The sequence below is a fragment of the Acinonyx jubatus genome, chromosome C2 (assembly GCF_027475565.1).
Source record: "Acinonyx jubatus isolate Ajub_Pintada_27869175 chromosome C2, VMU_Ajub_asm_v1.0, whole genome shotgun sequence".
Lineage (NCBI taxonomy): Eukaryota > Metazoa > Chordata > Mammalia > Carnivora > Felidae > Acinonyx > Acinonyx jubatus.
The window spans coordinates 115,976,084-116,000,980 of record NC_069384.1 but is presented as its reverse complement, the minus strand read 5'-3'; the positions used below and the strand labels follow the sequence as shown (position 1 = coordinate 116,000,980).

At 32.7% G+C, this 24,897-nt stretch overlaps 1 protein-coding gene across 2 annotated transcripts in view; it reads right to left on the bottom strand.

The window, feature by feature from the left end:
• Positions 1-4,542: 4,542 nt before the first annotated feature.
• PLOD2 (procollagen-lysine,2-oxoglutarate 5-dioxygenase 2) overlaps positions 4,543-24,897 on the bottom strand; it is a 99,105-nt gene continuing 78,750 nt past the window's right edge. The window contains exons 11-20 of one of the 2 annotated variants that reach the window (XM_027061660.2): positions 21,506-21,610; positions 16,202-16,327; positions 13,789-13,930; positions 12,572-12,634; positions 11,455-11,568; positions 8,833-8,898; positions 7,664-7,768; positions 6,380-6,526; positions 6,143-6,268; positions 4,543-5,974 (exon numbers count right to left, since the gene is read on the bottom strand). In XM_027061660.2, the coding sequence (XP_026917461.1) occupies positions 5,819-5,974; positions 6,143-6,268; positions 6,380-6,526; positions 7,664-7,768; positions 8,833-8,898; positions 11,455-11,568; positions 12,572-12,634; positions 13,789-13,930; positions 16,202-16,327; positions 21,506-21,610 (1,150 nt within the window). In that variant the 3' untranslated portion in view covers positions 4,543-5,818. The remainder of the gene's footprint in view (positions 5,975-6,142; positions 6,269-6,379; positions 6,527-7,663; positions 7,769-8,832; positions 8,899-11,454; positions 11,569-12,571; positions 12,635-13,788; positions 13,931-16,201; positions 16,328-21,505; positions 21,611-24,897) is intronic. The other variant, XM_027061661.2, reaches the window with a different exon arrangement.

Genomic DNA, 24,897 nt, shown 5'->3' with positions numbered 1-24,897 from the left:
ATGTGGGCAACATTTGAATACACGAGAGCTGGAGTAAATTAGCACTATGGCAGTACACCTCCCTTCAACAACTTAAGCAGGAAAAAATTGCATTCATCCTCAAAAAATCAAAACAGAGATTATTAACTTTCATAGTTTGTCTGAATCACCTAGTTTTTGCGCCACAGGAATCCTGTCCTCATTGCTGCACTTACTGGCCCTTTGCTGATTATGAAGAAAAATATTATTATGACTTCTCTTTCCCTACCACAAACACATTTTTAAGAATATATTTATTTTTACAATTAAACTCTCTGGAACTGTTCTAATGTAAGTTATTTTGTCTACTCAAAACCAACTACTGTATCAGTTGTAACGGAGTCTGACCACTTCTATAGTGATTTTATTTTTAGTTCAGGCCCATGTCCACTAGTGAACACAGATTAGCAGTCTACAAAGTAGGTAAAAAATAGAAACAAATTATTTCCTCAGTACTAACGAAATAATGCTAGCTATCCTTTATTTCAGAAATAAGGTATCCAAATCCTTCTTTTAAAATATTATACTATGTTACCAAAATAAAAAAAAGCAATTCCTGAAAAAACATTCAACGTTATCATTTTTGTTCATATTAGCCTTTAAGAAAAATTTTGAAAGCATGAATTTTTTAAAAAAATTAAAGTTCCTGCTTTTTTGCTTAAAATTTAGACCCTAGATAATATTAGTTATCTACATTGACCACAAGATGGGGCTGTGATGTCACAATTTGGCGAGATTTATAAAATATATAAACTATGTGAATACAGATGAAAATAATTTAATGAAGCAAAGTTTAATAGGATAATCTCATTTTAAATATGCATATATCTTCAATTAATCAATCATCTAATCATTTATGCTCATCAAGAGAAAATCACACTTTAATTTGTCCGTTTCTCACTTGGAAGTTATTGAGCTTTTTCAAACACAAAATTCTCCTGTGAAGATGCAGAATTAAATATCACGATGTGATTTCTTTAAGGATTCTACCATTTCACATTGCATTTTTAAATGAAAAGTTACCGAACTTAAATCAGTGTTAAGAAAAATGTCGCTTAAAAGTATTTTTTTTTAATTATTTTATAATTAAGCACAAAGAAATTCATTCCTCATCAAAGCTTCATGAAATTTTTTCTCCTTTTCCATCTCTTAATTTTTTGGGGGTAATCTAATATAGTTGACCCTTGAACAACATGGGTTTGAACTGCACGTGGTCACTTATATGTGAGGTATTTTTTACATACAGTACAGTGCTGTAAATGTATTTTCTTTTCCTTATGATTCTCTTAATAACATTTTCTCTTATTTTCTCTAGTTTAATTATAAGGATACAGTATATAATACATATAACATTTTTAAAAGCATGTGTTAGACTATAAGGCTTCCAATCAACAATACGTTATTAGTAAATTCTTAGGGGAGTCAAACGTTATACCGGGATTTTCCACTGTGTGGAGAATGGGGGTTGGAGGGTGGTCTTGGCATCCCTAACCCCTGCATTGTTCAAGAGTCAACTGTATTTACTTTGGAGTGAGGATAATTTGAAAGAAACAGTATATTCTTTATGATACTTATGGCGTTCGTGATCTCTCCATTTCATTTGTTGAAACTTCTTTAAGTTGATTACTTCTGTGTTTTGCATCATTAAATAGGCAAAAATTCCTTTCTATTTTGAAAAGATTATAAGGAATCTGATTTCTTAGTCAACCATTTTTCAGTAGAGACACAAAAGCAGGCCAAAATAGTCAGTTAGCTGATTTATTAGAAAAACAAACACCACCACCTCAAAAATCAGCAAAGACGTTACTTTTCACGAGTATATTCTAATCTATTTTAATATGTTAACAATGATACAAAAATATAATTTAATTCTTAAAATTTAAAAAAAAGCTGTAAGAGTTAAGATTTATAAAGTATATACATCCCTCGTATGTCTCATCTTTCCAATTGTTCTAATTCCTTTTATTAGAATAAGTTAGCTATGTTGCATTTTTAAAGCATGTCTCCATGTAGTTTTCTACTCTTTTCACTACTTATTTCTTAATGTATGTCTTCAAATTTAATGCAAAACCCATTGTGTTATTAAAGAGTTTTATACATTTTTCCTCTTCTTTTCCCCAAGGGCCTTTTCTTATTAAAGAGCTATTCTAAAAGAAGCATGTAGCTTGCTATTCTGAAAGTCCACAGATAAACGGTGCTGTTTGACAAAGGGTGCTTTCATGAAGCCTCCAAGACTTTAATTTTCCAAAGTAGTTGACATCTAGTCAAAGAGAGCTATTTGCAGAGACTGACTCTCAACTGTGACTAAAAATTGTATTTGACTTTCCTGCAACTTGAAGAGATCTGTTGAATAGGCCACGCCATATTCCAAATGAATGACAGACCCCTAAAATGTCATACAAGGGGGACTTAGCGAGCAGAGAAATTAATAAGTGCAGATGACAGACAAGAAAACAGAGGAGTGAAGGAATATACCGATTCTGTCATCAGGATGGACAGAATGGACTCAATTCGTATGTTAATTGTTTTCCATACTTTTATTCTGTAAACAGGTATTTGATCTCTCAGGTAAGTTACCAACACAAGTAAATTATTAGTGCTTTTCAAAAATGAAGCGGAATCAAGAAAATTAATATACTGGACTACTACTAAAGTATCTGTATTAAGTGAAAATATTCACATTGATTCCTATGCACATGAAGAATTAGAAAAAAAAAGCCACTATGATGAGCATTTAAAGCTTTTTGGGAATATACGTTATACACACACACACACACACCTGTAAACACAAATAATTACTATTGATATCAATATACTTCCATTTATTCAAATTAAGTCAGTTATGAGAATTCTCCCCTTTTCTTTCTACTGGTTTTTTCTATTAAACAATTAATATACAAATATATATCTACAGCAAAAGATTTCAGTTCCACAAAACAGTAAAAAGAGCAGTAATATGATCTAGCAATCCTGCTTCTTGGAGTATATCTTATTTGAGATAAAATCATTATCTCAAAAAGCAATCTGCACCCTTGTGTTCACTGCAGCAGCAGAATTTATAAAAGCCAAGACACGGAAACAACCTAAGTGTTCACTGGTGGATGAATGGATAAAGAAAATGTGATATGTATACAATGGGATATTATTCAATCTTAAAAAAGAAGTAAATATTACCATTTGTGATAACATGGAAGGGCCCTGAGGGCATTATGGTAAGTGAAATAAGTCAGAGAAATTGAAACACTGTATGATATCACTTACATGTGCAATTTAAAAATAAGAACTCAGAGGGGCGCCTGGGTGGCTCAGTCGGTTGAGCGGCCGACTTCAGCTCAGGTCATGATCTCACGGCCCGTGAGTTCGAGCCCCGCGTCGGGCTCTGTGCTGACAGCTCGGAGCCTGGAGCCTGTTTCAGATTCTGTGTCTCCCTCTCTCTGACCCTCCCCCATTCATGCTCTGTCTCTCTCTGTCTCAAAAATAAATAAATGTTAAAAAAATTTTTTTTTAATAATAAATAAAAAAATAAAAATAAGAACTCAGAGAAACAGAGAACAGATTGGTGGTTGCCAGAGGTGAGTGTGCTTCAAGTGACAGTTTTCCGGATCCAACCAATCCTGCCTATTTCCTGTATCTTTCAAATTTTCTGACCTACTTGGAAGAATTTTTCACACCTTCCCTGATTATGAATTGTTCTTTTTAAAAGTACATTTCATATCATTTCATGAAACCTGAGATAAGAGGGAAGATAGAAAATGCTCAGTTGACTGCCTTGGTCCAATTTCTGAAAACATGGCACAAAATTAAATGTTACTATAGTTGCCGTTCATGTATACAACAACTAAAAAGAAACAGGATCTCGTAGATGTCTTTCTTCTGAAGTGTATCACAAGGGATATTAAGCTGGTTTGCACTGGTAGATTCTGTTTTTTGTAACCAGAATCTGCTCTGATTGGCTGGCATCCATACCAGTTGTTACATATTTAGAATACTATCCCTGAAGTACAGTAATGTAATTCAGAAAGAATTACTAACATGTCTCTTCAACAAAGTTGATGGACTGTAGGAATTTACTTTGAGTATTAAGTGCCACCAAAGAAAAGAGGTAGAACCCAACTGCCTTATTTCCTCGGTCCATCTTCCAGTATTTATATTATCTTGGTTATTATATTATCTTGGTTAAATATTATAATATTTATATTATCTATTTCCTCAGCGCCTGGAACAGTTCATGGCCCATAGTAGGCACTTGAAAAACACCACAGAACAGATATATTGAATATATGTTTTGTCTCTATTTCGTCACTTGTAAAATAACTACGTCAATCTCTAATCATTTTCAGATTGAAGATAATTACAATTCAATTCATAATTCAATAAGTAGAGTTTTCATTAAGTTATTATAATATCAGTAAATGTACCAAGCAAAATGAAAAATCATAGCCTGTTATATCCAGATATTTGGATACCCCATCATATACTCTCTTCTAAAGATAAATCACCAATAATAAAGAGACCAAGAGAAACTTATTTTAAATTACTTTATTTTTCATAAGTTTCTAACACATGGTGTTAGAAAAATGAATTTTGGCACCATGACTTAGATCTTTTTTTTCAAGTTTAACCTTTAAATTAAAAAACAGTAGCTACAATAAGTATATTTAAACTGCACTCAGAAAAATGGTGAGAACTCAAGGCACAAATTTTTTTGTGCTGGGGAATTTTTTTTAAATGGGATCAAGAAAAGGTAATCAAAAAAGTAAGGAGGATAAAATGGGAACTAGGCTGGGAAGACACAAAGGTGAATAACTCTCTAAAAAAGAATGAGGAGGGAGACAAAGGGCGAGGAGAAGAAGAAAGGCTCACCAACTTTATTTTCCTGATATAAAATTCAAGTACTTAACAAAGTTTTTTTTTAAATCATAAAATGCTACTACTAATCTCATGAAATTTTCTTTTCCTCATTATTTTCTAGAATTAAAATCAAAAGTCTGTTTTGACTTAAAGACACTTGCTGATCTTAGGTTGATACTTGATATACTTTCAATAATGGAAAGCTTTGAAAGCTTCCCTAAATCTAATACCGACTCAATATAATCCACCTTGGAAAATTCATCTGAAGGAATAGAGGGCTGGATTTGTAACATAAATGTAACCAAAAAAACTCTGTTTAACAATATAAACAGAAATGTTTTCAACTGGCTCTGTACCTCAATTGTGTTTTATACTAAGTGTCTTGAGGAAAAACATTGTGTGATATTTATTGTTCTCTGTATTCCTTCAGTAACTATTAGAAAAGGTACCTGCATAGGTCATCAAAAAAGTACTTACACAATTAGTTGTATACAAATTCAGTTATAAGTCCAGTTTTCCAATGATTCAAAAATTGTCAATATTCATTTATATTCATTTTGTCTACATGTTGATAAATAACAATCTTCCCAAGCTTTCTTAATAATAAAATATTATTAGTCTCACTTGTCACTTGTACATTTGTAGCTGAGTATCTGATCAAATGAAACACGAAATCAGAAAGTTGCCATTATTCTCAGAGACAAAAGGCATAGAAATAAATATTTGCTTTTACTTTTTTCTTTTCTTCTTCAATCTGTGTTTTAAGGCTCAGAGCAGACATTATGAAATATCAAACAATTTTTTACAAAAAGTTTTTCAAACGTTTGGCCCAAAGTGAAGTTGTTCTGTTGAAGTTATTTAAATATTCCTTTCATCTTCTCAAGCACAACTCCAAAGACATGTTCATCCATTCCAAAAGAAAAATTCATTTCTATGAAAAGTAAATAACTTAGGGGTCTATAAATGACACTGCAATGTATCTCGTTCCATTTTTAACAGGAAGTCCTTCATGCAAATGTGTGAGTCTCCCTGGATGCATGAAGCTCCAGCCTTTTCTGGGTGATTCAATAGAGCAGTTGTACCTCAGAAATTTGCATCCGCCTCCCTAGAAGAGATGGAACAAATAAATTGTATCAGCTTATAGTTTAATTTCTAATCGGTGGCAAAATTCAAATTATGCCCTCTGAGCAGAATTTTTAAAAAATAAGGCAAAAACCTTATCGTAATGACATATTTCTTTTAAGAAATGTAAAAAAATAAAAGCCATAATTACTTGAAAATCTTCTCCCACGTTATTGAGTGCAATGTTGATGGTAAATGTAGAAGCGTCATGATGAGGGCGAAGAGAGCGTTGCCTTTCAGGGGAGTATTTCACTACAAAATTCAATAGTGCAAACCCCTAAAAAAAAGCAAAGTAAACCAATGGATTTGCTTATTAATAAAAATATAAAATAGCATGTTTGTGTAAAAACTAGTAGGAGGTAGACGGGAGGAATGGGAGCATAACTACCTTCGTATAATAACCTGCAAAGACCTTCAGTGTAACAGGTGCAATAAACTCCCGGATAAAATGAAGCCATACATTCTCCAGATCAATTTGCTTCATGTGGATATCATCAGTTGGGACATTTTCATAACCACCAGATATACGGCTATCCTAGAAACAGCATTAATGATGTCATAAAGCGTGGTCCACATGCAATTCACATTTATATTACCTTGGAATTTTTTTCAACCACAAGATCATAATAGACAATAAAAATAACAGTTGTTCAATTATGGTGTACCATCTGCTTTAATTGCAAAACTATCAAAATAACTTAGATAACATGGCTTTGCAAATGTATCAATGATGAAGCAAAGTATTGCAGAGTCAATGGACTCCTTTCTTACTTACTAATATGCATTTGAGGTCTGACTATCAAGTAAATAAAACTTATTTCCAAAGCCTTCCTATGCCCTCTAAAAAAATTAGTTTTTTACAGTAACCCTTCAGGCAGTCTTAGATACTTGATGGATAAAGATTCTGCCAGTCTGCTCTTTAGATCCCCTATCACTGAAAACAGGCCTTCCCTGCTATGTTCCCCACTTCAATTTTATGACACCTCAAGTCCTTCCATGATTGCTTTTTATTATCCTACAACCTGCTGGCTTCAGGTTCCTTCTGATACTTTGAACTTCGGCTAACTAGCTGGGGTATGAAGTTGAGCAGAGGCAGTAATATTAGAGAATTCTAGAATTCCTTGGTATTGTTAAGGAGCAGGCATGTGCAAATTCTCAGAGGAAAAGAAACACATTGAACCACCAACAGTAATACTTCCTGCCAAGTCTTTGACACTGAATGTAAATTCAGTACTGAATTACACCAATGGCGTTCAAACAGATTTCTTCTCCCAACGTTTACACACAAGAAAAAGCTTTGGCAGTGAACCAGATAAACTTTGTCTTGGTATTTTCACTACAGCTCACTGTGAAAACGCAGAGAATAAAAAGTGGCCTTGGAGAAGACTTAATAGCACACAATAGGCATATTTTTTCCTTACCATTCCAGCCTGGAGACACTGACCTTTAGAAACTATCCAGTGTAATTGTATACATAAATGAGAAACTGAGGCCAGATAGATTAAATGCAACCAGAGTTCTCTTGACAGCCTTGGCTAGCCCCTGCATTGAGGTACATAAGTCAGAGATATCTGACAAAACAGACAAATCTCCTCTAAATTCTCAAAATATCCACCCCCCGCCTCCTATCCAACATACACATTATAGTTCTTTGTGTGAAAGTACAACTCACATGATGTTTCCCCCCAGACCACTGGCCATAATGCTCCATTTCTTCCACCAATTCATCACAGGCTTTTTCAGAAAAGATGGGAAACCAAAAGACATCGGGACAAGGCTATAAAACAAGGGATCACCATTAAGAGAATAATATTTTGTGTCTTTTAACTAATAAATAGATTGCAAAAGTAATTGGATGGAATACTCAATACTCATCTCACTTAGATGCCTTTTTAAGAGGTTTGCCCAATATTATTGACATAACTGTTACAAATGTTAGTTTTTTTTTTAAATGGTAAGACTTTTTTCTTTTTGCATTTTCACATCTGTAAAATCAAGACATATCTTGGACTCACATTTGACCAGGCAACCACTATGATGTAGCTGTAATGCTACAGTGTATGTATACTTGATCAAATTTTCATAGTTTCACCTTGTGTGTATGTATATATCAGTGTGTGTGGATGTACATGTGTGCATTTAGCTGGTGTTGCACTTGAGTGACTTGCCCTTTAAATTTTTTTTTTAATAATGTACACTATGATTTGCCATTGAAATGGAAATTATTATGCATACAGTGCCCTACAACATATGATAACATCTATACCTTGATAAGTCTAAAATAGCTCTTCCAATATGTATAAAATTAAAAATTCTAAATGACTAGAAAACGTCATGTCATAGTTTAATTGGCAGTATTCTGGTCATTTCTTACAGTACACAAAATAACAGAGCATCTCAGAATCAAAGATGCCTTACGTTCTCTGAAATAAGGTATTAGCAACAGTTTGGAACACTAACCTAAAACAGAGTTCATTTTTTAAAAGACATCTTTGAGAAGAGACTCTTAAAGATCAATTTCTTGCAAAGATACACTTTTATTAAATGAGGGCCACCTCAGAGATTTGCCAAAGATTCCTTACTTTTAGTGGTTTGGGACAGCTATAACATTTGAAAGTATGGCCAAAACAGGGAATGATCTTAAAATTATGGTTGATCTTCATGTCTATATTTTTACAACTATATGATCCTTAAAGTTAATTAAGCCACATGATTTTTATCTACAAGATGGCTTCTCCACTTTCACAATACCTCTGATAAAGCAATATTGCATTAATATTGTTCCCTTCTGGAAAACATAGCAAAAGTACTCTACACATCATTGAAATTATTAATACAAACCTGTTCAACTATATTTTCAGTGAAAATCTTTGAATAATCCCGGTTTATATATTTTTCTTTCCAGTCCTATCAAAGAAAAAAATCAATTGCACAGAATAAAGCAAATACCTTTTAATAAATAATAGAAAATATAAAGTGTATGCATTTTAGAAACTGCTCAATTTATAAATGACTAGTGTATTGGACAAAAAAGGAATTTTCAGAAACCAGTTTATGCTTGTTAAACTTTGTCTGACTCTATATGTTCACATCATTCTATGAAACATGAAATTTTTATTTATGAATTTTTAGACCTCAGGATTTTAAAATTTGTATGCTGTATTCTATGCATAAGCACAGGGATAGATAAATATGGGCTTAAAAGTTAATGGTAAAGAACAAAATCCTAACAAATATTAGTCAAAATAAGCAAATTAATCAACTAGGGTCTTACTCATATATACAGGACTTTGAGAGTGAATTACTCTAAAATAGTTATGATATTTTAAAATGTATTTAAATTTTCTCTCTTCACTTCTGTTTTTATTATGTATCAAAGAATGATCATGGATTACTAATATTTTCATTTCTTTTAGTTACTGAAATTAAGGTATAGAACCATACATTAAGAGAAAACTTGTCTTCATGCTAACTCAGGAATCTGATTCTTCTTTGACTAAGCTCTGATACATAAACCACATACTAAGGTATCTCAAGTTGTGTCAATATCAGCTAAGGAATTCTCTTCCTGAGTCAAGTGTTTAATTTAAAAATCACATATTTAGAGAGTATAAATGAAAACGTAGAGACATTTCGTACCAAAAAAAAATCTCTTGTATTTAGACATGTTTAACAAAATTCTTAATTTTCTCTTTACAAAGTATAAACATGGGGAACCAGAAGGGAAGACTTGAGGTATAGACTCAAAATAATTCCAATCAAAATATGTTTCAAAAAATATTTGTCTGAAATACATCTTTTAAGCCATATTTCAGAGAAACCCTGATAATGTGTATGCCATTCTTAGATTTTGCACATCTCTGCTTATATGTAGATCATATGAAAGAACCAAAGTTATCTTCAAATTCTTTAAATAAATTTCATTTATACTTCGTATATAATTGTAAGAATCAAATTACTCTATTATCTCATTAATCCCTTTAATACTGATTAGTTCTCTGATTTCAGAATATGGAGGAAATTAGAAAAAAATCATTTATAACATTTCAGAATCTTTAACTATTTTTTATGCATCATTATCGATTTTTTGAAATTAAAAAAAAATTCCTAAGATCTCACATTAAGGCATTAACGTCTCATTTTAGGCCACCTTTCAAATATCATTTAACAAACTCTTACTTGACTAATTTTTTAGAAGTTCTGATAATAGGACAATGGTTGAATATTTTGCTATGGGACATCCCTCATGAGGCGTATTGATCAGGGTAATCTACCAAAAACAAAACAAAGCTATGGAAAGAAAAGCAGTTCCTACTTACTTCTGATGTTTTCATTTCATATTCTCCAAAGTTATGAATCCTGACACAAATGTCTACAATTCAGGATATAATTTGGGACATTTTTTCAGGAGCTAATATTACCCAACAAATATAATAATTCTATTCCTCAAAATAACCAAGATGCTCAGCGCCAAAGTAAAATATGTAATTCCACCCTCACCACTTAAAAAGCCTATTTTTAATTACACTCTTGTGAAAGATGAAGATATGTAGCTTAAACGAAACAAAAATACTTTTAAAATACAAAAATGTCAAAAAATGTTATTTTTCTATTCAACAGAGTCTTCAGAGACTTTGAATTTACTATTCCTGGCTGTCAACTACTCCTACGAAATAAAAGACAATTCTGATCAGGTGGATTGAGTCTTTGTAATTTAAAACTTTTACTATTGGCAAGGGGAAAGCTGTAAACAGTAGCATTCCAGAGATGAATACTAAAGAGAGTATTTTCCCTGGAATAAGCCTTCCAATTTGACTGAAGAGAATAGGCTCCAGCAAGGCAAAAAAGGAATGAATTCCTTGAGGATTCAAATCTTTAAGATAAGAAATAATTTTAGAGTTTAGAAGGAAATAGTTTCCTCAATTTAAGACTTTCTATACATGCTGAATCCACTTACTCTGCAATTTTCTCTGGCTGTCTTTGGTGTACATTCAAAAAATTGTTATAAAAAATAAGTAAGATAAAATAAAATGTATTTTCTCAAACTAACTCCTTGAATTCTCTTCTTGCGCTACTTGTAAACAGTTTTTCTGAAATTACAATTAAAAATCTGATGATGCTTTTGAATATATAAAATAGAAATATTAAGAGAAACTGATCATTCCTTTCCCCATGCGTAATATACGTCTATATTTTAAAAATTCTTGGTCAAGAAATATAATCAATTGTAGCGTTTAAAAATATTTATTATTATATTAAATTATTATAATTAACAGAGTATTAATTATAATTAATATTATTATACTAAATTATATTATTTTTGAAAGCTACAATTGATTACATTTTTAAACTGTTTTTTAAACTTTAACTTTTTAAAGCTTCTTATCACATTTTCATGATATTAACCCAACTGATTTACATCTGAAAATAAGAAATAAATGAAGTTGAGTATGAAGTACATACCACAGGATTTTCAAAAATCTGCCAGAGGTCATTGTTATAATGTGAAGTATTGTAATTAGCAGTTGATAAAAGTCTTCCAAATTCATGTCTATTAGAAATGTACATAAACACACCCTATGTGCCAAAGAATAACAGTATGAACAATCTTAGAGGAAAGTACAAGAAAATAAACTTAACCATAGGAAAAATATATAGGAGATATTAATTTCAACTTTTATATCTCATTCCTGAACATGCATTTTATTTCTCATATAAAAACATGCATGATTTAAAATAAAAGAGATAAAACTTTTATTAATTATAAATTCAGGCACCACACAAAACTAATTGATAGCACTGACACTCAACTGAAAAAAAGAAGAGGAAGAATGACTGTTTTTGTCCCTTTCTCATTGATCCTAGATGTAGACATCAGGGGAAAAACAATTCCTGTTTGAAAGCAGAAATATTTTTGAGACACCAAGTGCAATGAATTGTACCTCTTTTGGCTTCTTTCCCTTTCAAAGAAGATGTCACATTTTTAAACAAGATTTCAAATGTCAGTATTTTTACATCAGACTATTTCATTCTCTTATTGTCCTGATGTTTAAAAACTGAACACAGAAACTATTTGTTCATTAAAGGCAGCTAAAGAAAATCAGTCTCGTATCCTTGCCTTAAACGAAATAAACTTGGCAAAAACCACCATGGTAAGGTTGTTTCTTTTTGTACCTGTTTTAATGGTAAAAGAGTTAGTTATTAATAAAAAAAAAATAATGATGAAGGGTACCCAGATCTCATTTTAATCAAGATATACTTTATACTTACTCCTATTTCTTCTCTCCCTTTAAAAAACAAAACTAGAAAAACCAGTGAAAGAGATTTGGGTTTAACTTTCTCATCTGTCAACCATAAAATGTACATCAGCCTGAAGAACTAAGAATTTAATATCACACAATGCCCATCCCCAGCACACAAAATATACGTACACATACACTAATTAAGAACCAATGAATACCAACATTTTACCATGCTAATTGGAAAGAAGACTGTTAAAGAAACTTTACTGCTAGGCAATATACCATATCTAGTATTAATTAAACAAACAAAAATAAATAAAAATAAATAAAAATAACACCTTTGGGGGGCTGAGCATTTGGAATGTTTCCGGAGTAGGGGAGTCTTTTTCCCTTTGTAAAGTCTAAAATGAAGAGAAGCATTGGGTAAGTTGACCTGCACACCCATACTCTCTCAGGTATTCTTAGGTAAATAAAATTAGCAGCCCTTGATCAAAAGCTGACATTCTGAAATGTCCTTCATAGACAACATGCATAACAAGCAAAGCTTATGGTGCACACAAAGAAACAACTCCAGCCCAATTTTTTTTTTTTTTGGTCAAACATAAATCCAAGCTCATTCCTTAGTAGAGTTTTCATTAGACACAAAATTAAGACAAAGGGGAAAATGTGTAAGACAGGCCATTCCAGGACGCGCTGTTGAGTCAAATTAGCAAAAGATGAGCACAAGTTATAATCACAAGTACTGAAGATACTCGATATAACAATGCACACAGGCTTGTAGGAAAAACACATACACTCCAACAATACATGCCTTATTAAACTAGAAAAAAATACTTGCCAACTTTTCTGATTTTTTCCAAAATCACATTTGTATATATAAATTTGAATAAAATAACCCAATCATTTCTAAAACAGAAAACTATACAAACAGGCTTTACAACATTTACACATTTTGAAAAACAAACTATTTTCCACGATCATTAAAATTCTACAATGAAAGTATATTTGTAGAAAAACAATGTATCGTTACTTTTCACACAGATCAAATACACTCCGTAACTCATGCCTTCTCCTAGTATAGTGGTGAGGAGCGCCTTTTGAGCGGTGTGCAGTTTGTAACAACAGAAATAATGGAGACATTGATTTCAGAACAAAAGTGTGTTCTTCTTAAATGTGTAAAGGATTGTTTCACCCAGACTTATCTAATTAATTTAACTAGGTCAGGTTTCCACTATAAAATTTTGAATGAAAGTAAACATGATTTCTTAGAAATGCAAAGCTGATTTGCAACAAATCCATGTTTGTGACTGAAATCTTTTTGTTGTTTATGAGTTAGCCTAAGCACCAAAGCTAACATTTTTCAAACTGTTTCTACAGACAAATGGTCACAAATTATGCTCTATAACTTCTCCCAGTTTTTTTCAATACAGAACCAAAAAAATTGGCTAGTACTTGCAAATTAGAAAGAAAAGGAGCATCAAAACAATGACACATCAACTGGTAAAGCAGGCCACTTTATAAGAACATTCAAGCAAGCCATCATTGTATACCCTACCATTTCTCTAGCATTTCGGCACAGAGCCATATCAGGATCCAATTTATCACGAACAAAATAGTTCCTTTCATTCATCTCTGATCGGAGCGTCTTTCCCTTAACTAGGTACACGTTAGCCATGTATGGGACATTCCATATCCCTCTGAAAGTAAAGACAAGACATTCCAAAATACCAGAAATTAAAATATATATATATTTAAAGGTTTATTTTTATGTTTTTAAAATAAGTGCCCTGTATGTTTTTAAATTTTGTATATATAAATTATTGAATCAAATTACATGCAAATGCAAACACATTTTATGATATTTAAAATATACACACACACATCTATGACATTACTTGTTATATACTACATTTTTGTTTGATAAATACTAACTCCTTATATAAACTTCACTTTAAGACTGTTAACTGTTTAGCATTTTGACTATAATCCTTCATGTCATTGTTAGAGTATAACACAGAAAGTATTTCCACTTAGGATCAAGCAGAGTGATAGCAAAAATAATCACACACACACACACACACACACACACACACACACACACACACACTATGGTGTACTGCAACCAGCTCACACTGGCTCCCAGAACACTTAGCTTCACTTCCCAAGTCTAGACTCAGTGACTTCATGTTGGAAGCTTGAAATCAGCCATGGCAGGAGCATTTACATCACAGAAACTGCCAAACACTACAAATCAGGGCATCCCTCAACCCCAAGATCCAGTTGTTACACATTCACCAGCACACCACTGAATACAACCTAAAATTTTCCTAAAATATATTCTCTGGAAATTCACTAAGCCAACTCAAATTTCTGTAGAAAGAGAAGATAAGAAAAAATATAGCTAGAAGTACATGAGTGTTGAGAGACACTATTTTGTCCTTTATTCTTCCCCACATTTGTCTTCTCATTCTGAACATGACTCATTTCCTAAGAACAGCAAGTAAGGTTTCGCCTGAAGGCATATGCCTGTTGCTTTTAGAGAACAAAAAGGAAAGATCTTGACCAAGGAAATATAGTTAGATATTAAAAGGAATATGATTTCACTTAGTCTTGCTAGATGAGCCTCAAAGGAAACAGCCATAAAAATATACAATGTGTCATCTGATTTCAGAAATTTATCACTGGCAGAGTAGGCAGTGTCTCAGTTTTGAAGAAACACACACACACACACACACACACACACACACACACACACACCCTTACATGTGTACATGTCATAAGATGTCATTCCTTCATGTAGCTTTTGGCCATGAAGTGCATTCTTGTATTAACTAGATCAAAAGCCTCTCCCATATTCTTTTTCTTACACTTTAAACAACAGTGACAGGAAGCTGCACAAAATATCACCAGTGCCTAAAGCAACTTAAATGAAACATAAATTCTCTATTCCACTTCTGTGAGCCCTTATTTCTGCTATACCCACAGACAGTATCAGGCATTTGGTCTATACAAATCCGCAGAGAGACAATAAAAGTACTTTGAAACAATAGTATATGATCTGAATAGTGTTTTCTCAGCTATCATGCTCCTTAACCACAGCTAACAAAAGCTTTTATCATATTTGTATTATTCAAATTTATTACTATTTTCACAAGCGAAACATCTTTTTCATACTCAACTGTTCAACAATAAATGTGTGGGGTTTTTTACTCTAAATTTAGGGGCACGTATATTTACTCATGAAAGAATGTTTTCGCTTTTAAGTGGGTGGATGCATCTGAGAAATTAGGCAAAGCCCTTAACACTCAGTTAAGATGGCCTCTGGTCCATCATCTGTAGAAAAAATAAAAGATAACATGCCTCTCTATCTTACCTTAGCAAAACCACACTATTACATTTGTGATATTTTTTAGTCTAAAAAATACCAACTGTTGTCTCTGAAACAGGTATCAATCATGCACACACTTTGTAGCAAGCATATTCTTTTCAAACTCTAGAAATGGAAACCAGATATTAGTGAAGAAAGTGATCTTTAAAGTAGAATACTACCTATTTCACACAGAACTCTTGCAGTAGGAAATGTTGGAAAGTTATGGCCTTTGGTATTGTTTTTGTTGGTTTACTTGTAAATTTTCATCCTGGGCACTAGAAAAATCAGCTAAACAAAATTCCTTTTCTAAACTTCGAACTAAATACTACTACTCCTCCGACAGCTATCTCTGGCTGCCCCTATTAACCATGTAGTGTCTCCTACATTTCCCACAGCAGTAAGTTTGTTCCTGTGAAGATTTAGAATTTCAAAAACAGATTCTTTTAATATTAGTTTTACACTAGTATTTCAGGATTCCAGGTTTTCAAATTTCCATTAATCACAAAGAAAAGAGGAATAAAAATTCAGGTAATGTTAACAAGACCATATTTTGAGATTATGGCACTTTTACAGTAAAAGAGTAGATCAAGTAACTTACACTCTATTCCCTTGAACAATATCTACATAATCTTCCGATCGAGCATAGTATCCATCAGGACTCAAAGCTCCCCAGAAGTTGGACCATAGTTTTCCATGACGAGTTACAAGAGGGGCAATGATCTTTCTAAAGACAGCGTGAGAGAAAAGCAAATCCAAGAAATTATTTATACTTAAGTTACCGCTGAATTGTGGGTTTTGGGCTTAGCATGACACCAAAACACTAAAGTTCACTTAATACACACATGGTAAGTCCAAAACACTGAATTCTACTCCTGAAACCAATATTGCACTGTAAGTTAACTAACTAAAAATTAAATAAAAATAAATAAGAAATGAAGAAAAAATAAAAGAAAAACGAGAATCTTTCCACTTTTTCTTAAGCACACTAATTTTCTTAAAACAAGTAACAAAAAAGAAAAATTGAAAATGCTAATGAAAGTCTAAAAATGACTTTTAAAATAAGTCAAACTACTTCCATTATTTAATTATGTTAAGTAGTTCAGAAATTATGCTAAATGAAATCAAATATTTTCACCGTCATTGAGAAGACATAATAGTCCCTGGCGTATTCAATTATTCAATAAATATTTGTTGAGTGAAAAAATGAATAAAGATGAGGTTAGATTTTTATAAATATGCCAGTTTTCCTAAAGTTAAGTCCTGAATCACTTTAAAGTATGTTTCTTTTTTAATTTTTTTTATAACTTATAAAATGAGTTGTGCTAGCCTGGCAACACTGAACATTCTTCTGGTCCTTCAACTACTGTAAAAAAACAAAATAGGTGGTAATTGCCATAGCACTCGATCTGACTACCTACCAGGAAAGTAGTCCCTTTGAGAAAAGCACATATTACAAATTCAAAATAAGTCACATTTTTCTTAGGAAAATCTAATTTATAATGTGTTAACACTTTCCAAATGAGGTAACAAAATCCGAAGCTGCTCTAGAATTACTTTTAAAATGAAATGAACTATAGTAGTGGCCATTTTTTTTAAGTTTATTTTGAGAGACAGAGAGAGGATGCACAAAGGGGAAGGACAGAGAGAGAGAGGTAGAGAGAAAATCCCAAGCAGGCTCTGCACTATCAGTGCAGACCCTGATGTGAGGCTGTATCTCAAGAAATGTGAGATCATGACCTGAGCCAAAACCAAGAGTCAGGTGGAAGCTTAACTGACGAAGCCACCCAAGCACCCCTGGTGGTGTCAGTTTTTACGAAAATCTCACACGTCTTTATCCATTCAACAGTTGATGGATATTTGGACTCTCTCCATAGTTTGGCCATTGTTGATAATGCTGCTATAAACTTTGTGCTGCATGCACCCTTCGAATCTGTACTTTTGTGTCCTTTGGGTGAATAACTAAGAGTGCAATTGCTGGATCATAGAGTAGTTTTATTTTTAGTTTATTTAGAAACCTCCATACTGTTCTTGAGAGTGGCTGCACCAGGTTGCATTCCCACCAACAGTGTAAGAGGGTTTCCCTTCGTCCCCATCCTTGTCAACACCTATTGTTTCTTGTGTTATTGATTTTAGCCATTCTGACAGGTGAGAGGTCATATATCATTGTGGTTTATTTGTAGTTCCCTGAAAATGAGTGATACTGAGCATCCTTTCCTATGTCTGTTAGCCATCTAGATGTCTTCTTTGGAAAAGTGTCTATTCATGTGTTATGCCCATTTCTTAACTGAGTTGTTTGTTATTCAGGAGTTAGTTTGGTAAGTTCTTTACAGATTTTGGACACTAACGCTTTATCAGATATGTCGTTTGCAAATATCTTTTCCCATTCCATAGGCTACCTTCTAGTTTTGTGGATTGTTTCCTTCACTGTGCAGAAGCTTTTTATGTTGATAACGTCCCAATAGGTCATATTTGCTTTTGTTTCCCTTGTCTTTGGCAACGTGTCTAGTAAGAAGTTGCTGGGGCCAAGGTCAAAGAAGTTGGTGGCTGTGTTCTCCTCTAGGATTTGATTGTTTCCTGTCTCACGTTGAGGTCTTTAATAAGCCATTTTGCATTTATTCTTGTGTATGGTGTGAGAATGGAATATTACTGGGGTACCTGTGTGTCTCAGTTGGTTAAGCATCTGACTCTTGATTTCAGCTCAGGTCATGATCTTATACTTCATGAGATCGAGCCCTGCATCAGGCTCTGAGTTGACAGCAAGGAACCTGCTTGAAATTCTCTCCCTCTCTCTCTGCCCCTCCCCTGCTTGTGCTTTCTCTCTCTGTCAAAATAAATAAACTTAAAAATATATTTAAAATTTAAAAAAAGAATGGAAGATTACTCAGCCATCAAAAAATGAAATCTTGGCATTTGCAACGATGGGGATGGAGCTAGAGTGTATTGTGCTAAGTGAAATAAGTCAGAGAAAGATAAATAATACAGGATTTCACTCATATGTAGAATTTAAGAAACAAAACAGATGAACGTATGGGAAGGGTAGGGGTAAGAGAAGACAAAAGCAAACCACAAGAGACTCTTAATGATGGAGAAACACCAATGGGTTGATGGAGGGAGGTGGGTGGGAAATGGGCTAGATGGGTGATGGGTACTAAGGAGGGCACTTGTTGGGATGAGCAGTTGGTGTTGTACATAAGTGATGAATCACTAAATTCTACTCCTGAAACCAATATTGCACTTTACGTTAACTAACATTTAAATTTACAAAAAGGAAAAAAGAAAAAAAAGAAAACCTCACACAACGCCTCCATGAAGAAGTTTATGAACCAGGTATTCTCAACAAAAAAACTATTTCATAACACTCCAGTCTTGAGAAGACCAGGTGTGCCCTTTCTCTTACTCCCAGAAAAGTGAAACACAGTCTATAAAGACATATCATACAAAATGGTTATTTTGGTTTATTTTTCCTGGTTCCTTTTAAAATGAAATGTTAACCAAAAACACTTATATTCTGTTTTGTTTAGAATATCTACAATATTAGATATATTGTGTTGATTTAAGAACATATGTTATGTTGATTTAAGAAATAATTCAATGGTAAAAAAAAGAAATCATTCAAAGGTAATAACTGACAAGATCAAATATATATTTAAAAAATCTTGTAATTTATAATCCCAGCTGCCTCCCAAAGAAGGCTGGGCAAAGAAATGGAAATCAAACTCTGTCTGCAGTGTGCCTCAATATTTTTGAGTATTGAAATACAGTAGGCCCCCTTACCCATGGTTTCACTTTCCATGGTTTCAATTATCCCGGGGTCAACCATGGTCCAGAAGCAGATGATACTCCTTACGGTGAATCATCAGATCAATAGAAGCCTAATGCTACATCACACTGCCTGCGTCATTCACCTCACTTCATCTCATGAGCTGGCATTTTATCATCTCACATCATCACAAGAAGGGTGAGTACAGAACAGGAAGATATTTTGAGAGAGAGAGGCCTCATTCACATATTTTATTTTTATTATAGCATTTTGTTATAATTGTTCTATTTTATTATGGTCATTAAACTCTTACTGTGACTGATTTAGAAATTAAATTTTTACGTAGGTATGTATATATAGGAAAAAACATAGTATGCATAGCGATTGGTACTATCTGCGGTTTTAGGAATCCACTGGGGTCTTGGAACATATCCTCTATGGATAATGGGGACTCCTGTATCAGGATAGCAGCTAGGGGATGCTGAATTACACGATATTACTGAAGGAGTAAAATTTGGAGCAAGGCAGTAAATGGCAGAGATAGGAAGAGGAAAGGGAAAAGAGCTGATGAGATGCTAGAAAGCCACATGCTCTAAGATGTGACCCATCCCCGTCCCTCTAACCTTCAGTCTACTAAATCTCACAACATTTTTGGTAGATGTAAATTTTTTTCTGAAAATTACATGTTTGGATACAGGAGCAAGAACCACAAATGTCATACGAACCAAAACCTTTGATCAGTAACAGAAATTTATGGAATTGGAGAAATATCCTGAGTTTTACTGGCACTTCAAGAACAATGGCCCCAGATGGCAGCTGAGTTACTTATGAGGTAATTTTATTTGTTACAAGGTTTAAAACATTAGGTTAATATTAAAGGGGATATATGCTTAATCCATAGTATAAAGTCATTAAATAGTTCACTAAAAGAATAGTAAGTACCTACAAAAGTGTCATATAGAGTAAAAACATACAAAGATTATTTTTAAAATGTGCATTCCATAATATTGAATTTAAATCAAAGTTAAGAGGCAACTAACACTACAAATTCAAGATAATATTACTGAATTCCACTAGGTTTTAAGAGTTACAAATTACAACTATAGCCCTTCCCTTATCTCTAGGATAACCTAAATGCTTTTCCTTGCCTTATTTCCAAATCCTTATTCATACGTTTTGAAAATTACTTGTAACTTATAGATAGTTATCTTAGATAGATAAGCATCTATTGCTAGATATACAGTGGGGCTGTATGTAGAGATTAATACTAAGAGATCTTGGATTTTGAAGTAATAACTAAATTCTCAAATTGGCAAATTATATTACATATAGAGTAGGTTAGAATAGCATAACAGATTTCTTATATATTTTACTAAGCAAAATAAAAACAGTAATTCTAACATTTCACTGTTAGCCATTCTATTTGCTAATTGTGTTCATATATATAAACATACTTAAAAACAATACTGGTCATTTAATAAGCACATACTGTGTTAATATATATAAACACACTTAAAAACAATACAGGTCATTTAATGAGCACATATTAAAGGTATGCTATGCTATTGATAAGAGGATTAATAAGTATTAATAGGAATAGGAGTAACATAATAAATAATGATTAATATCATTATAAGCTGGTATAGATGGTGTCTTTTTCACACTTCAGTTAAATAAAAATAGGTACTGCTGAGTAATAATTATTAGTTCAATACTAAATAAAATCACAGATCTCTGAAATTTTTTTTCAAATTCTAAGAACTTAGATCTCTGCAATAACTTTTCAAAAGATCATAGGTTTTATGAATTCTAATTTAAAAATACCTACAGAGAAAAAAAATTCCAAATTTTCCAAATAGATCATAATTCCATCTAGCTTTAAACAGAAAAATAGTCCAACTATAATTGATAAACATTGCATTTGTGATTGTAACTAATATTAAATACTTCTAATTTTCATCAAGTTGTTTTCTTTTTGACTCCTTTAAAAGAAAACTAATCAGAATTGAAAGTTATAAGGTATAGAAAATAACTTCATGTGATTCCCCTCAATTCACTAAACACAGATAAGTATAGTGTGCCCACATAGACACAGAAAATGATTGTCATTTTAAATAAATCGACATGAATTTTATGTAGTACCTGTTTTGTTCAATCAAAATTTTTAAGGTCCTTGGATTTGTCAAAACAACGTCTGCATCGATACTGAAATAATAATCACAGCTTTCATCCTGACGGCAAAAATCCCTAACATTGAAAAGGAAATAATAATTAGATAAAATATATATTTGCTGGTTAGAAAATGTCAACATAAAGCTTATATATAAAATAAGGTTTCTCTCACATATTTTTTTCTAATTAAAATAGTTAGACAATATCCAAATGATAAATATTGTCTTAAATTGCAAAATAGTTTGTCAACATACATATCCATATGTAGATCAACACCAAAAATTTTAGGTTAAGTGAAATACATTTTCAAGCCACTAAAAGATTTAAGACATAAAATATCCAGTCAGAATGACAATTTAGAATTTAGTATTTAGTCCTCTCTGAAAAGGAAACACAATTTATCTCCATGTATTTATCAAAAACTTTTTCCACAAATCAAAATGCTTTTTTGCACACGTGCGCGCGCGCACACACACACACAGTGCAAAATCTTGCTTATCCAACAACTTAATTTTAAGTATATTTGGAGATACAAATGTGTAACTCTTTAGGTATCAATAATTTTTAATCTTGATTTGCATGGAATTCTAAGATATCTACTCCTCTGCTTATTATCAGGGGTCATGGACTATGATATATGTTCTTCTTGGTAGTGTCTGTAGCATTATTATCAGGAACAACAAAGAAGGAGCTACTTGTTATACACGTGAAATGCTTTCAAGTATTATGGTTTTTATATTTGGGGCTCTCTGCTTTCAAGCTCCTCTCCTTCACTGTTAATCCTAGTCCTCACTTTCTGCTACTGTCAGTATGTATCCTTATACCACATTTGTTTCTAAGCAACTGTCATATAGGACAGCAGACATGAAACTTTGCTAAAATTGTGCAAAAAATTAGAGAAAATTTTCTTTAAATTTTGTAACTATGTATGGTGACGGATGGTAACTACAGACTTATGGTGGTCATCATTTCACAGTGTATACAAATAATGAATCATTATGTAGTACATCTAAAGCTAGTATGTTATAAGTGAATTATATCTCAATTAAATAAATGAAATAAATAAAATAAAAACAAAACAGCCAAAATTATTTTAGAAAAAAAATTGAAGAAAGTTTACTACTTGATTTCAAGATTAATATAAATCCCTGGTAATAAAGTGTGGCATTGGTCTAAGATCAATGAAACAGAAAAGAGTTCACAGTCACTCATAAATATTCAGCTAATTGATTTTTGACAAAGCCAAGTCAACTAAATAGGAAAAGAAAAACCTTAAAATAAAAAAAGGGTGATGAAACAACTGGAATTTCATTTGTAAAGAATAAAATTTGACCTCTACTTCACTCCAAACACAAAAATATATTCAGAATGAACTGTAGATTGAAACATCTTAAACATAAATGCTAAAACAATAAAGCTTATAAAAGAAAAATTCCAAAGAATAGTTTCATGACATTGGAATAAGAAAGACTTCTTAAATAGAAAATAAATTCAATAAGCACAAAGCATAAAAGAAAAAAAGAGAGAAATGGAATTTTATTGAAATTCACATTTCTTCTCATCAAAAGACAGCACTAAGAAATTAAAAGACCAAGCCACAGAATGAAACGCATATTCACAAAACATCGTACACATAGACACACACCCATACAACCCTCTTCTAGACAGATTATATAATGAACTCCTACAAATTAATAACAAAAAAGACAACCCAATGTAAATGAAAATGCACATACAGATGTAAGTAGATACTCCACAAATGAAGACATATGAATTAGTCTTCAGGGAATTAAATTACAATTGCAATAAGATACACAATAAAGTGGCTAAAATAAAAAAAGATGGGCAATATCAACTGTTGACAAATGTGGAGCAGACAGAGGTCTGTTACATTGCTGCCAGGTGCATACGATGGTACAACTATCTTGGAGGACTATTCAGTCGATTCTTATAAAATTAAACATACATCCATCTACTCTAACCCTATGTCCTAGTTAGTCTACTCCTTCATATTTTCCCAAAACATACTAAAGCCAAATAGGTCCACATACACATATACACCTCTTATAAGGAATCTTCATTAACAATCTTATTCAAATGGCTCTAAACTGGACATGACCTAATGTCTAGCAACAAGCAAGTGGAAAATGCACTTGTGGTATATTCATATGATAGAATATTAGCAATGAAAAGGAATGAACTGCTAATAACTACAATGACATGAGTGAATGAGAGAACACTGTGCTGGGCCAAAGAAGCCAGACACAACAGAGTATATTTAAAAAAATAAATAAATAAAAATAAGTTCTGAATTTGGATCCAAGGTATTCTCCAGTGAACAAACTATGAAACCATCAGTTTGGTCTTTCTGAGGCTTGCTTTCCTGCCTATCCCTTTACTCCCACATCAGGCACTATCCAGCACTCTGAGCTCTGAGCTTCCACAGCACAAGATGAGAGGTCACCATGACTCATTCACCTTTTTCTCAGCAGGACTTAACCCACTGCTGGCATATCTAATCAACATTCACGGAGAAATCATTGTTTTTATTATTATCAGAATTTTACTAGTAAAATTGCAATCTGCAGTATTAAAGGGGCTAAACAAAGGACCTAAAAAATTTCTTCTGAGGGTTATAGTATTATCTAGATCATTCGGTGACTAGAAAGGAGGAATACCTTTTTCAGTCTGAAACACACATTTTTACCACGCAAACCTTCAGATAGTCAACATCTAAATCACTGTTATATCAGTCATACTATTCATTTGTCTGAATCACTTTTTTATTTCTTATTTTAATTAATCTCTACCCCCAATGTGGGGCTGTAACTCACAACCCAGAGGTCAGGGGTCACATACTCTTCTGACTGATCCAGCCAGGAAGACCTGTCTGAGTAATTTTAAAAATCTTGATCTAAAGTCCAGATAATAGTCTGATTAAATATGTTGACCCTTACCCATAATATATCTTTCCATCTCTCTCTCTATATATAATATCCATTGGCTTTTACACATAAATACACACAAACACAGATAGAGTCTAACATTCGAGGTGTGCTCATGAACATACACAAACAGACATGCACACAAGACAGTAGAGACACCCAAGTTTAGGATACTAATTTTGAAGAAAAGTTGTTTTTCTTTAAGCTTCTTTAGTAGAAATTGTTTAACTTAAATTGATTAAAACATACATTTCTTACTTGACACATCCCCAAAGGCAAGGGAATTAAAAGCAAAAATGAACTACTGGGACCTCATGAAGATAAAAACTTCTGCACAGCAAAGGAAACAATCAACAAAACTAAAAGGCAACCAATGGAATGGGAAAGGATATTTGCAAATGACATATCAGACAAAGA